This window comes from Anneissia japonica, unplaced genomic scaffold (assembly GCF_011630105.1).
Source record: "Anneissia japonica isolate Jap-2015-1 unplaced genomic scaffold, ASM1163010v1 scaffold3106_len312699_cov133, whole genome shotgun sequence".
NCBI lineage: Eukaryota > Metazoa > Echinodermata > Crinoidea > Comatulida > Comatulidae > Anneissia > Anneissia japonica.
In genome coordinates this window covers 119,660-134,059 of record NW_022739518.1, presented here as the reverse complement: position 1 = coordinate 134,059, position 14,400 = coordinate 119,660, and the positions used below count along the sequence as shown (strand labels likewise).

The following is a 14,400-nucleotide window of genomic DNA, read 5'->3' as shown; positions in this document are numbered from 1 at the left end:
CTCTAAGAATGGGGATTTTTTTTCTGAGACACTATATGATATACTGATTTAGAAAAACCAAAAATAAATTTTCCTTTACTTTTTTCCTGCTAATTTCTTACTGCACCCAGGCTATAGTTGTTTGCTCTTGTGTTGTTAATTTTTGCTTTTTTATTTAACGTGGTTTAAGAATTTTACTAGTGTACTTATTTGGGCTTCGTTTTACAAGCTCATAGACAAGGTCTGTAGCTTTTTACAATCACCAACAAGGTTTATTACTCTTTTTAACACCTTGCTCAAAATCACTAAATTGTTGGCAACACACCTATGCACACCTGTGGTACCTTAGGCTATACCTTGGACTCTGCTCACCTACATCAACAAATCTTAATCACCTTTATTATCTTGCTAGATACTTAAGAACAGCTTAGAACCAGGTTGACGGTGAATTGTTTTAAGTTTTTACCATTTTTTTTTTACTTTAAACATATTTGCTTCAGCATGAAAGGCATCTGATACCATAGTTGCTAACAATATACAGTATTGTGATTTCAGATAAATTTGAAGATTTAAATATTTAAAAAAAATTTATATTACAGTAGGCCTAGACCAGTAGTTGGCACTGGTTTACTGGTCTGCTCATCATACACGAAGTGACCCTTCCTTAGGAGAGAAGGAAACTATTATATTAAGTTACTGTAGGGCCCTGCACAGTACTACTTCAGAAATTACAAAAAATCGTTCAGCTACAATGTTTGGCACTTTGTACAGTATACAAGCAATACTGATTCAAAGCTATCGTTTGACGATGCTGTATACTTTGCTACCTTCCAATTTAACTCAGCCTTTGTGTCCAGATTTTACAGTATGGTACTTAATTATCAGGTCACCCATTTTCTAAATTAAAGCAAGTACTGTATACAAGATTAATTTCTCTGCTTGGCATGGTAACGTATCAATATTAAATTTGGTGGATCCAAATAAACATCTCAGCAGACAAGGCCAAATAAAATTAATTGCTACAGTAGTTTCACGTCCCTACCCTAATCAATTGTTTAGCCTCATGACAAAATTTACTATTTGCTATTTTTCAAAAATACAATCATTTTTCCATGGAAAATAAAAATAATGAGGATTATGAAAGAGGTTGAAACATAAACGGCACAAAAAAAGATTCATTCTACTTCTTTTATTCAGAAAAAAATATATTACTCTATATACTGTATTATACAGTACCTGCCTGTTTACCCCTTCTGTAGTAATACAGTAGTACAGTACAGTATACTACAGGTACATACGATAGTATTGCAAATACTAAATAAATAAACAAAAATACCTTCACCGAAAAAGTAGGCCTACTGTAATTTCAAATTTCAGATATACTGTAAGACTAATGCTTAATTATATTTGGCCTATACAACTACATTATTTCAGAAATCAAGTACTGTACTGTACACTCTTAAACATAATTATGTATTACTAACTGCAGTCGGCACATAAATCGCATCAGTTTTGATTAAGGATGTAAACTTAAATGTAACATAGATTTGATGTATTGATTTGCCTGGGGCCCTTATAAGTACTTGAAATGTTCTCTGTCATAAATGGTGTAGAGTATCTATCTTCAAATATACCATATTGATTCTAAATTCATGTTATGGCAAAATGTTTCAGCATCATTATGAAGGTAAAGCAATGTAGGACTTCTACTGAATATAGACTGTGCAAGTCGAATGGCCAAGCAGTAAGGCACGAGCGCTGCTAACTATAGCCTTAACATTGGCGCTGGTTTAAGCGCATTTCTTGCAGGTTTCGGTTGTTAGAACCAAGTGGAGGTCCAGAGTACACATTTTTAAGAATGTATTGCATCTTTTGGGGTTACCCCGTTGTTGTCGTTGATTTTAACCCCTGTCGTAGTATGTGAACATGAAGCTACTGTAAGCTGATTTTTATTTATTTCATTTCTTTAGGCATGAGCGCCAAGGATATGCCAATCAGCGACCTTAATCACTATCCTACGTGGGTACCCTCCTACGTGGCATATCCATTAAACAATAGGGAACTGAATGGACCAGTACACCGGGGTAACCCTCTACTCTTCTCAAAGGATGTACAGTACTGGGTTCTTTAAAGAGCACACAAGCCAAATGAGCACACTGGGCCTACTGTACTCTACGGTTTAAAGTCCTTATTCCAGAAGACTTGTTCCACCACAGGAACTACTGTTCTGTACAGTAGGCGAGTTAGCTTTTCGAACCAGCACCAATATTACAGCTGAAGGTTACAGTGCCCCTGACTTAATCGCTCAGCCAATCAAATCGCCTACCATAGGCCTACAGTAAGCACCTCTTAAAGGCAGATAGTCACAAAAAGCGTCTTAGGCCACAGTATGTGTTAACTTCCTAAAGTACAGTACCTTTATCCTGACTGTAGCCACACGTACAGTATAGTACTGTAGGATATAGGGAGCTTTCAAATTGTGCGACGACGCGCTCGCATGTGCAGATGACTTTGTGATGCCATTACGTTCTACGTCATACCGTCCTCGTGCAACTGAAAGCTCCCAAATAATAAATAATAATGTAGGCTTTTATAGCATCTACACAACTACTGTAAGTCACTGAGCGCTTTTCTAAATCCCAGATCTATATAAAGTAGCATCTTACCTAATACCAGTACAGCACACATCAGTTTCATGAATAATCTTTTTCAAGATTATTATTACTATTATTTTATTATTATTAATTATTATTTTATTATTATTATTATTTTTAATAATTATTATTATTTTATTATTATTATTATTATTATTATTACTATTATTATTAAATATTATTATTTTTATTAATTTATTATTATTATTATTATTATTATTATTATTATTATTATTATTATTATTATTACAGTATTATTATACTTTTGCATAGAGTACAGTATGGTTGCTGTATAAAAATTACTGGGTTTATTCCCAGCTGTGATGTAATTTCAACATCCTACCTCCTAGGTATATTTCAATAATGAAAAGTAAACAACCAAAGCCAACTGATGAATCCACCATACTGTACCATGCACCCTCCCTGCCAATGTGAAGGTCTGTATATTTACAGTCACAGACTCTATTTCAGTATTGTTTAAGAGAGTCATAGCAAATTTTTCAATTTAGTTTATTGGTGTTACCACTGTTTGTATTCTACTGTATATGAGTACTACCACTGTGCAACAACATTTTGAGCAACTATACTGTAAACATCCCAGTAGAGTACCAATTCATACCATGAAAAGCGTACTATACTGTGCTTTTGTGTATTATTAAGCCCTACTGTATGATATTCAGTAATAATAATAATAATAATAACAATAATAATAATAATAATACTGTAATAATAATAATAGTGTAGTTTTTATAGGGCCAATTCAGATAACTTAAGATGTAGTTAAAATACATACTTCAGAGTAATTTTACTATGAATTTCTTAAAAATATTTTTTAATTTATTGATTCTCTCAATCAAATACATTAAGTTGACGCTTCTAGCATACAAAAAAACATACTGTACAGTATAATACAGTACAGTAGTATTACACTTAAACAAATAAAAACACTAATTAAAATCATTGTTTTGAAAATACTGTCCCAGTATTAGTAGAAGGTTAAGTTGCCTGTTCCAGAACACTGTAGTTTTACATACAATACAACAATCATGAACATTCAGCCATCAAACAAATGTTACTATACTGTAGTTATACTGATAGTACATGGTAAAATTGTAATTATAAGAATAAGTTGCAACTTGCAGATAGACACTTATGGCCAAATAAAAAAAAAGTTTCTTGTCTTAATATTTTGAAAAAAAAATGAGAATGAGGGCACTTTTTTTGTTCACTCCGAGATGGCAAATCCAAGATGGGCTACTACAGTATACTTTCATGATTCATACCATGCATCCCCAACCACAAACGATCAAGAGAAATTTTACTGATGTCAGTTAGCTATATTTTCGTACATTTCGTAAAACAAAGGAATAAAAAAAAATAAATAAATTTTGGTGAGGCAGAAAAAATGGATGCGCGAGGGGTTGAGAAACTAGTAATTATTTATTATTTGGCCTAAAGCAGGCCAAATTTGTAAAAAAAAATAATAAATTATAATACTTGTTTATTATCACCTCCCCTTCCTGATTTTGTTTAACCCATCTCAGATTTTTTATGTGTATTTTCCAAAAAAAAAACCAATATGACAATAACAATCTCATTGCAAAAACACAATTCAAATGTTTCAAATCAATTGCCTCAATCAACAATACACCATTCATATGACTATAACTGTACAATTTCTTGCATCATGGAATCTACTGTTATCTAAAAGAATCTTATCTTTACAATAATTTCCAATTAAATCTTTTATAAACTTGCAAGGCCAATAACAATCTATTGTATACAGAGAGGAAAAAATGATGTGCTATAATACAGTTAGACATCATTACTCCAGTGTACAGTATTTTACAGTACTGTATGCAAAGAATAATCAAATCCAACTTCATTTCTTAGAAAGCAATAGTAATAACATTGACATCTGAATATTTTTGGCATATTAATAATTTGTTGACATTAGATTAAAATTAATGTTGGCGTCTAAAAATGTTGGCACTTCCTCATGGTCAACTGGGAAGGAAATTAAAGGGTGATAAGGAGAGTTCCCAAAAGGCAGGCAATATTTTCAAGACACCATGTGGCAATTAAGTAAGCTGTGGTTGCTATGAGCATCAAACCCACCGCTATTGCCTACAACCTCCAACAGCACTGCGGGAGTTTCAATTTGAAAGAGTTCTGCCCTGCTATCTTTAAAAAAAAAACCCAATGCAGCCCCAGAAAAACAAGTGGAATAATTTGAAAAAACATGTATGGTTCACCCTAGTTACTGTACAATGGACATGGTATCATTCATATGTTGCTTTTTCACATGTTCTAGTCTGCTTACATAAACAATATTAACACAAATCAACACAGATGGTCAGACATTTCCGCTTATGTATCTGTAGGGCTTCCTCCGCTAGATCTGTCAAAACACTTTGCGATGACTCTCAATATATCTGGGGCAGGTTTTTGATTTGCCAAGATTCTTCCTCTCAAGTAGTATTGCTTTCTATAATCATTGCAATCTTTCTGCCATACAGCTGTACTAGAAGCTTTTGTACTAATGTCAAGGACAAGGAGAAAACACCAAAAGCAATCAAAGGCAACTAGGCCTCCCATTTGAAATCACAGCATCAGCTTTTAGCTGGTTCAATCCATGCAGGAATTAATTTGATTTTTCAACCAAAGTGATGACTTTGTCTACATGAGGTCATAATAAATCCCACTAAAATATGATGTACTGTAAAAATGTAGAGTAGAATTAACTAACTGTAAAATAAGAAATCTAACACTGAAAGGTGATCTAGTTTACAATAGAACTTATGACAAATTGGTAATGTATTCATTCATGCTTATAGTACCACTATGAAAAAACCATACTACTGTAACTAAACTGCAGTGCCAGGAAGTGGCCTTAATTTACAGTGTACAGTATGCCATGCTATTTCCATTCTATTACTTTTGATTACCTAATTAATCATTTCATTGACAATATAAATTGGATGATAATAAGTGCCACACAGCTTAATAATATGGAACACCTTCAACATTCCTGAATGCAAGGCAGAACACCCTCAGAGGACACAACATTCCAAGCAAAAATTAAATATTTTTGTGGTTGTACTTTGCCAAATACAGTAACCACCAACCTGACTGATACAACAGTGAAACCACACTCACACTTGCTTCTTTGTGGGCATGTCTTACAGTATGTATTGATCCCGGTATTTAACTTACAGTAAATTGACTGTTCAGTGTCTGGATGCACTTCATAATCTTAAAAATGTTAAAATCCATCCTAATTGACTTTTCCCACACTAGAGGAAAGGCATTATTTTTGTTAACTATTCTTTGTTTCTGCTACAGTATGCATCCTGTTTTTCTATGCTTTATACTCAATGTTTTTCTGTCCACCACTTTGGTCAATTTCCATGCTAGGATGTTCTTTAAACTTTGTCCAAGCAAAAGACCAAAATATGACATCATTCTACATAAAAATATGAGTACCTGTAGGTTAAACTTTACATTAATAACACAATTTGCATCCTTTAAAGTGTTTTAAACTACCATATATTGTAGGCCTACTGTACCTACAGCTTGTGCAAAATTATAGCAAAATACATTTTTCCTTCCCTAACCTGTGAAATAAGTAAGACAAACTACAGTACACTGACCTGCTCTGCATGGTCGGGTTCTATGGCGCAGTGGTTAGTACTCTCCACACCCTCGCTATTACCATTTATACTGTAGTTTGGAGAATCACCAACGTCAAGTTTGTTTCCCTGTTTTTTGGGGTTTATTTTACTTCATAATTTTCTTTATAATCTTTTTTTTTTTTTTTTTTTTGGATTTTTCGTTTATACAGCATTTATACTGAAAAGTATTTTCAATTCCCATTTATATGGCAATGAGGATAATCCCTATGTTCTGTTTTTTTTATTACAACCAGCCACAGAAAGTCCAGTTGCTTTGTTTTTGTGAAGGTAGAGCTTTTGCCAGTAATTGACATACATTACCATCTTTTCATCTGTTAATCCTGCTAAAACCTAACAGGATACAGTGTAATGATGGGTGTTTTAAATAGCTGTGAATACAGTAGAACTTAAAAGGTGATATTGCCTAACATGAAGTCAAAGCTGTTCAAAATCCAACTAACTTTTGGTGTACTTTAAGCCATTTGATATACCGGTACTTTCTACAGTACAGTACTGTACCTCATTTTTACATTGTTAAATATTTCATAGCCTAAATCAGGCGTAAAAATATCCATGGGGCATAATGTATTTAATGGGACAAATTGTACTATATTCATCACAGAAAATGTACTGGGATAAGTGAATAAGGGAAAAGGGTATAATGAAGAAAATATGTGCATTGAAAGAAGACTTTGTTTGTAAGCATATATTTGGGACATTAAATCAGTAAAAAATTCTTCCTTTTCAGGTTTCTTTACATATTGCTATTAAATTTCTTCACAATAAAAACAAAAAAAAAATATCTTTTTTATTTATTTTCAGGTTTGGGATTAGGAGCTTTAGTGGCTAACAAAAAAGGAGATACTGTACGTAAATAGCCCTACACACTGAATTATTAAATTTATGTAAAATAAGGTACCAAAAACCAAGGTACAAGTACAGTATTCTACAGTACTGTACTGTTCTACACAGATTTTAGATATGACTAAAGGTTGTTCCAAGTACAATTCAGTACCAAGTCTCAGATCAAATACAATCCAGATATTATACATCCGTACCAAAGTTGAAACAGATTTTCTCAAGAATCAATTACACAACAATACAGTAAATGTCAATACAAAAGGTTTTTTTTACCACTTTAGACAATACCGTAGTATACCATTTTTCTTTTTTTTCTTTTTTTTTATATTAAAATGTTATATCTCTTTTCCAAATGTTACTGGCAGAAAAAAGTGGCACTTGGGAGGGGACACTAATTAAACAACATTGTTTGTATGGCTTTTTTATTCAATAATAAACATTTCCTTCAAAATATCAAATTAACAATGAGGCATTTTAAATAAACAGTTTGGTTTATTTATTGTTTATTATTTCTTTAATCTCTCAAAGAGATGGCAGAAATCCTTTTTACTTGTCCTTGAAAAGTACTGATACTGTATTGATATTATAAATACACTAAAAAATTTCTAATGACACAGGCAATAAGTAATTCAAACATTGAATTTAATTTTTCAAAAACCTGAAAAATCTATCAGGCTAAAATAGGAAGGCAAACAGATGTTTACCGAAATCATTTCTAATTTAAATTTTTCTTTATTTTAATGCGGACAGGTATATCAATACGAGTCCTTAATGTGAACTCTCTGACAACTAAAGAAATACAATTTTTTCCCTGACTGCAGTTGGCGGATCCAGCAAAACAAAATGGAAGAGGCCCGGGAACGGACTCAAACAGAGTGTCCACCCACCTCAGCCCCATCATGGCTGGGGCTGAGGTAAGAAAAATTATGGTACAGTACCTCTAGATGGCCGGAAAGGGCACTTATGGACTTCAAGTGAATATAATTTCCTTTTTACTCCATTTTGAGTTTGAAAAATTTAGGGGGACCCGGGCCAGAGATTCCCCCACCCCTGAATCCGCCACTGGACTAGGACTTCTTAAAAATTGCTATGTGGTACTTTTAAATGAACAATTCAAAAAATTATTTTAACTTTTGAAGTTATACAATAAATATTGTTCTTGAATATTTGGGTGGCAGCAATACTGTACATATCTTTAAATGAGCAATACAATGATGAAATTGTTTGATGACATTATCATAGTTTCTTTGTTTTATATACAAAGTTAAAGATTCTTACCTGTGAAAAATTAAGTCCATTTAGGGGTACACATTGTTCCTCTACCTTTTCCACTGCACCCGTCCCTTTATTAGAACGGTTAGCCTCTTGTGCTAAGTACAAGTCCAGAACTGGTATCCCTTTAGACTTCACATCTGCTTCGGTCAGAGAATTCACCAGTAACATCACCCACACTGGGCGCTTTTGTTCCCAATTACCAGCAATTGCATTAAATAGATAATCAGCGTAAAGTCCTTTACCCCTCTGGTCCTGCGTCATCCAAGAGGGCATCATTAACCGAACATATTCCAGATGACTTTTTAAGCGAAGGTATATGCTTTCCGGGAGTACATCTTGAAGTTTTTCCCCCTGCGGTAGCATTTGACAGTAAGTTAGATCGTTTATTGTCTTAGAGTCTGTCAAATCCAACTCAAAAAAAATATTTTTGCTATCTCGAAATGCACGTTTTGTGTTGCTAGGTATGTAGTCCCAGACTCGTGTATAGGGAACATGAATTGTCCCGAAGAAATAAGCAGGCGGGCCTGGTTCTCGTCGGACACGCCACAAAAAAGAATTTGTTTTGCTCTGAAGAAGAGAAAAATGCAATAATTTATTGGTCAAATAATTTTGAATTATCAATTTTGAATCCAAATATGATTTTAGAAGTACAGTATGTTTGTTTTTTTTGGAAAGTAGAAAGGAATAAATTAATGGAAAAATTTACAAATTCTGTATTTAAAACACTACAATACTGTATCTTTACTGTATGTGTTTTCAATACTGTATCATCTGACACAATAACAACAATTAACAATAAAAATAATAAAAACAATAATATTCTTCCTTGGCCTTAGGATATCTGCTTGATTCATTATTGGCATTGGCAGCGGCTTGTTTGCTGACTGCCGATCATGTCTGTGACTACTGTAAGTCATACCCTGTCCCAAGAGACATTTTAAATAAATTTGAAAAATAAAAAAATAAAAAAATTCATCATTTTCATGGAACTAAAGTCTGTCCTGCATGGTAGCCTATCATACTGTAGTTGCAAAATCATCATTATGAATACGGTGGCAGCTGGACAAGAAGAACAACTACAACAAAATAATAACAATAAATAATAATATGAAGAATAATAAAAATAGTACAGTATTACCAGTAATAATAATTCTATTTTGATAAAGTTAAGTCTTCAGAAGGTTGAGCAATGTGATCTGATTATGATTTACAGCAGATTATGTAGAAAGTTTATTATGTCTCTATGTACAGTAAATGAAAGTTTCCCTAAACTTTAGTGCACTGGAGGACATGGCTGTGAAGAAATAGCATTGATACAAACCAGACCTTTTCATTTCTCTTTCATTTTCACTGGAAACATTTTGAATGACATGAAAATTGAGTTCATTACACAGTAGGCCTATTTTTTACAGCTAATAATGTGGACGTATTCATTCGTCCTATATATAAAAATTATCATAAATAAAACAACTTTTGTAAAAAACTGCTTATTTGGCCTTAGCAGAAAGTTTATATACTTTTGGTTTTTTCTTAATTTTTTTTTTTTATTTTTATTATTTTTTAAAACATTTGGGAATTGTTTTCTCAAAGGCAAAACAGACAGTTACCAAAGTTTCAGCTCCTAAACAGAACAAACAAATTGTGTGTTACAGACTTTTAACAACTGAAAGGTTTGGGGAAATTTTATTCATTAATAAACAAACAAGCAAGTACCTACATGTGCTCCCCGGTGGTAAGATCTTGCACTTTATACACTCCAGTGTTTAGTAGGATTGGGAAATGGCTTGTCTAGGCCTTGCCCTTTGTTATCGCGATTTATTATTACATGTTTAGATTTATGAAAATACACAAAAGTCAAAACATTGCATTATTATTTGCTATGCCTGATACTGATTGCTCTATTTAGCCATACTGTAGAGGAGGCCTATCTAGGCCCTAGGCTACTGTTTGAATAATATCACATCTCTAGATGGTGCTTATTCTATGTACTGTAATGGACTGGAGGTAAACTAAGTAGCCAACTGTTTTTCACACCCTTTTCATTAAGAAAACGTCTCCAGGTCCTACATAATGGCTGTATTCTATGCAAAGTAAAAGGTTAGTACAAAAACAACAAAAGACTAGAACAAGGTAAGCTTAGTTTAGGAGAAATTTAAAAGACACACAACTTCAGATAAATGCCGTCAGCTTGACAAATGACATTCGTCTGAGACAGACAATTTCGTTTTCATTCTACTTCTTATCTTACCGATTCTTTATCGTTTGCACACCCCATTCCTTTTCTCAATTTGCTTACTGAATAAGTCGCGGCAAAAGGGATAAGACACATATAAATCACCATAAATATCCTTAGAAAATGATGCCAGTTCATGTTAAAGTTACTAATTCTGATGACAGACTCTGTTTACCAATACAAACAATACTTTTGCTAGGATCCTCAGAGCAGCAGCAGCCGATAGCGAGTACCCGGTGGTGCAGAGGTAGCGAGACGAGTTGACAGGAGGCCTTGCTTGTGGTTGAGTTATACATCCCCTTCCCTGCACAACACAAAATGTCCAGCTGAAGTGGGCATGAATTACAATGTACTAGCTCCGCCATTCGAAAATACATTGAGTTTGTGATTCTATTTCCATGACTTGAACATGATATCCAGTATATATTCCAAAAATACACTTGTGAAGCATCAATGCTGACACTACTTCTCTTCTAACAACAGAAAGTACGTTCTAACTTATCAACAAAATCTTGCTCGCGTGTCTTTTGCTAGAAAAATAAGTACAGCCTACCGCTTGAATCAGCTCGTTCGCTGATTGGCTATTTCATGCCTGGCTGACCCCATGGATGGCGCTGAGAGTTTCAGTTCCTCCTTCTCATCCAGCAAGGTGACGTTGGTGAGATAATTCATAGAACCCTTTGATATTTTACTGTAGGTAGCAAGCTGTTTCGTAAATCATTTTTTTTTTCCATTTTAAATGTGTACGTGTAGAGTTTCGCAAATCCTCAATATTGTAATTAAAAACACGTTCGTCAATCCTACTCTTTTCGTCGAAAATTTTGGAAAATTACTATTGGCAGATCGTTGATAAATTATAGTAGGGCCTAAAACACTTCCTGGTATTTCACTTCATCTTCATTTTGAAAGTTCTGAGTTCTTAAAAATGTGGAAAATGAAAACTTAAAACCATCTATATACATACAAACTTTGTTTGGTATGCATATTTCCTATTTAAATAATTAATAAATTCCCCAGCACTCAGTGCGTGGAGTCAGTGGCGGTTTCAACCCATTTGACAGCCCGGACGAATAGAAAGCCTATTATTATAATAATAGTGGACATGTAATTATTGCATTTATGGTTAATTACGGTGATTTAGATAGTGTTAATGTCACTTCAAACAGTTCAAAGGGACTTTATTGCAATGTGTATTGTCATAATCTCAGCCTAATGGAAAATACTATCGCGTCCTGATTAATTATTATAGAGGGCGGCAACATATCATTTTGGCAACGTGTATAATTAATAAACATGTCAGAATTTGAGTTAAATGAAGTCACGGGTGAAGTTCTTTAACGTCGGCGGAACTGCTTTTGCTTATTAACCTTGGGCAGTTAAACCTGCCTAATAGGTGTTGATAGTTAAACTGCAGATTGATTCATGAGAGAAAGCGAAATGAATAACCCAGTGCAGAGCACGTACGTTTCCAAAATTACGTTTGTAAAACACATCAAAATACGGAATCGATTTCAAAGACACCGCCGATTTGAAGGCTTTGCAAAGTATTCCCGCATCAAGGAGTTTCTAGTTAATTTGACTATCCTGGCCTCTCTGTAGACGTTTATTCATTAATTCGTAGAATGATGTACGAAAACCGACACAAATCTGCATTTCTTGTTTCAGATTGCCATCAATGGGCATACTTGCAGATTTATATCGGAGAATCGGAATGTTCAAGTTGCTTGACAGACAATATGGAAACATTACAAACAGTGAAACGTCAAACATTTCAGTTAAAACTGAAACATTTCCATGGAACATCTTAAAATCAAATCTCAACATGTCATTTTAGTGACTTTTATTAGGCCCCATAAACAATATTAGTTTATCACCCCCCACCCCTCATCACTTTTGGATTCTGATTTTTTTTTTCAATGAACATATAGGCCTAGGCCTATTTCAAACAGTCGTATTCAATCTTTTTTCACTTGAAAAGCTTAGGATTACTTGCAAATATGTTTACTGGTACAACAAAAACATATTTTTTAAATATAACTTTGATTCCATCTTTATGACTTTTTATATATTTTCACTAACCATTGATTTACTTGCAAACATCGGTAAAATGGGGGCGGGTTAGCAAAAAAAAAACTCCCTCCCTCATCAGTTTTTATTCTTTGGTAGGGTGATAAACTAATCATTTTTTATGGGGCCTTATAGGGGTATTTTTGTGACGGATTTTGTATTTCCGTGTCGCTTCCCAATTAACCACTTAGGTACAGTAGCCTATCAAAAATCAGTTGCTTGACAAACCACCTATTGGATGCAAGTTATAGTCCATACCAGCTTCGGAACGTATAAAGCTCAACCAACTGGTGCTTTTTTTTTTTTTTTTTTTTTTTTTATTCAATATTATTATAATATATTTTAGCTAACAAATCTCCAAGAGACCAAGAGAGTACAGAAAAGCAACATTTTGTACCCCAAGATTGGATGAAAGCTTCCACCAATAGCAACACAAATCTTTGTTGCACCCAACTTTGCTCACATTGGTGTACGTGGGTGCAAATAGGATGGTTGTGAAACATCTAAAAGATTCTCCATTTTGGTAATGGTTTACTAAAGAGTTGACATTTGCGACACCTTGCGACTTTTTTTCTAAGCTCCTACATAATGCTTGTTTCGAATAAAAATTGAAAATGACAAAAATTTGGATTGCATCTTATTTTGGGGGTACTTAATATAGAATATTTGAACCTCCAAGACAATTATTTCATTGGATTTCTTTCATTTATAGGCACTTCATTTGTATTTTATCGTGTGTATTAAGTTTTAACATTTTAAAATGAATGGCCACTATGAATGGTATGGAATTATTAGCGAATATTCCGTAAATTATCCAAATAATGACACACTTTGTTCAGAAGCGAATTTGTTGTAGATTTGAGCGATTCAGTATCAACTACCCTCCCAAAAAAGCCAAGTGTCATTATACTAACATTTTTTTTAGCAAAATTTTAAAACTTTGTGAAAAAGTACTTAAAGCTTGCTAACAATTTTTCACCACTTCACTTTGGAACTCGCTGTCCGATGATGCTTCTCTCAAATGTGTTCGTTTGGGTTTCTTCAAGAATCCTTTTCTCCAGCTTCTGCTGAGGTTTTCGTTTCCGAGGTCGTTTGGCCTTACCTCGCGTCGTTTTTAACCCATGTAATATTAAATATGATTTTAATTTGTATAGGTATTAACTCATTGTTACCATTTTTTGCTAAATGCGTGTATAATAGATTACAAACTGACATACCCCAGTACAGTCTGTACATTAATCCATCCTATAGCAACTCCAATTCACTCATGCATTCGCCGGAACAAACTCATTAAATTAAGTAATTCATTCCCTGAACATCTTTGGCAGTTTATCCCAGATTGGGGCGAATAAATTGCAGATACTGTACATTGGCCCACTCATAAACGCTCACGCATTCGCTAGAACAAACTCATTAAAATACACAGAATTTATTCGATAGTGGTACAGTTAAAAGTGTAATTCACCGCTGAATCTGGGATAAATAGCCAAGAGATCAGAAATAACTCTTTAGTCGAAATACAACTCCATTAAATCAATTAGGCTATTGGTATTAAAATGAACATTAGCTCTAGAAAAAAAAAATTTAAGTACATTGTCTTGAAAGTAAAAACTGAAACATTAGGCCTAACTGACATTTTATGGTGTATTATATATAC

The 14,400-nt window shown here is 33.7% G+C and overlaps 1 protein-coding gene across 1 annotated transcript in view; it reads right to left on the bottom strand.

The window, feature by feature from the left end:
• The window catches only part of LOC117117931 (metalloprotease TIKI1-like), a 47,411-nt gene extending 36,198 nt beyond the window's left edge, over nucleotides 1–11,213 (bottom strand). Inside the window, exons 1-2 of the mRNA XM_033262414.1 lie at nucleotides 10,692–11,213; nucleotides 8,447–9,010 (exon numbers count right to left, since the gene is read on the bottom strand). Of these exons, the coding sequence (XP_033118305.1) occupies nucleotides 8,447–9,010; nucleotides 10,692–10,814 (687 nt within the window). The 5' untranslated portion in view covers nucleotides 10,815–11,213. The remainder of the gene's footprint in view (nucleotides 1–8,446; nucleotides 9,011–10,691) is intronic.
• Nucleotides 11,214–14,400: the final 3,187 nt, after the last annotated feature.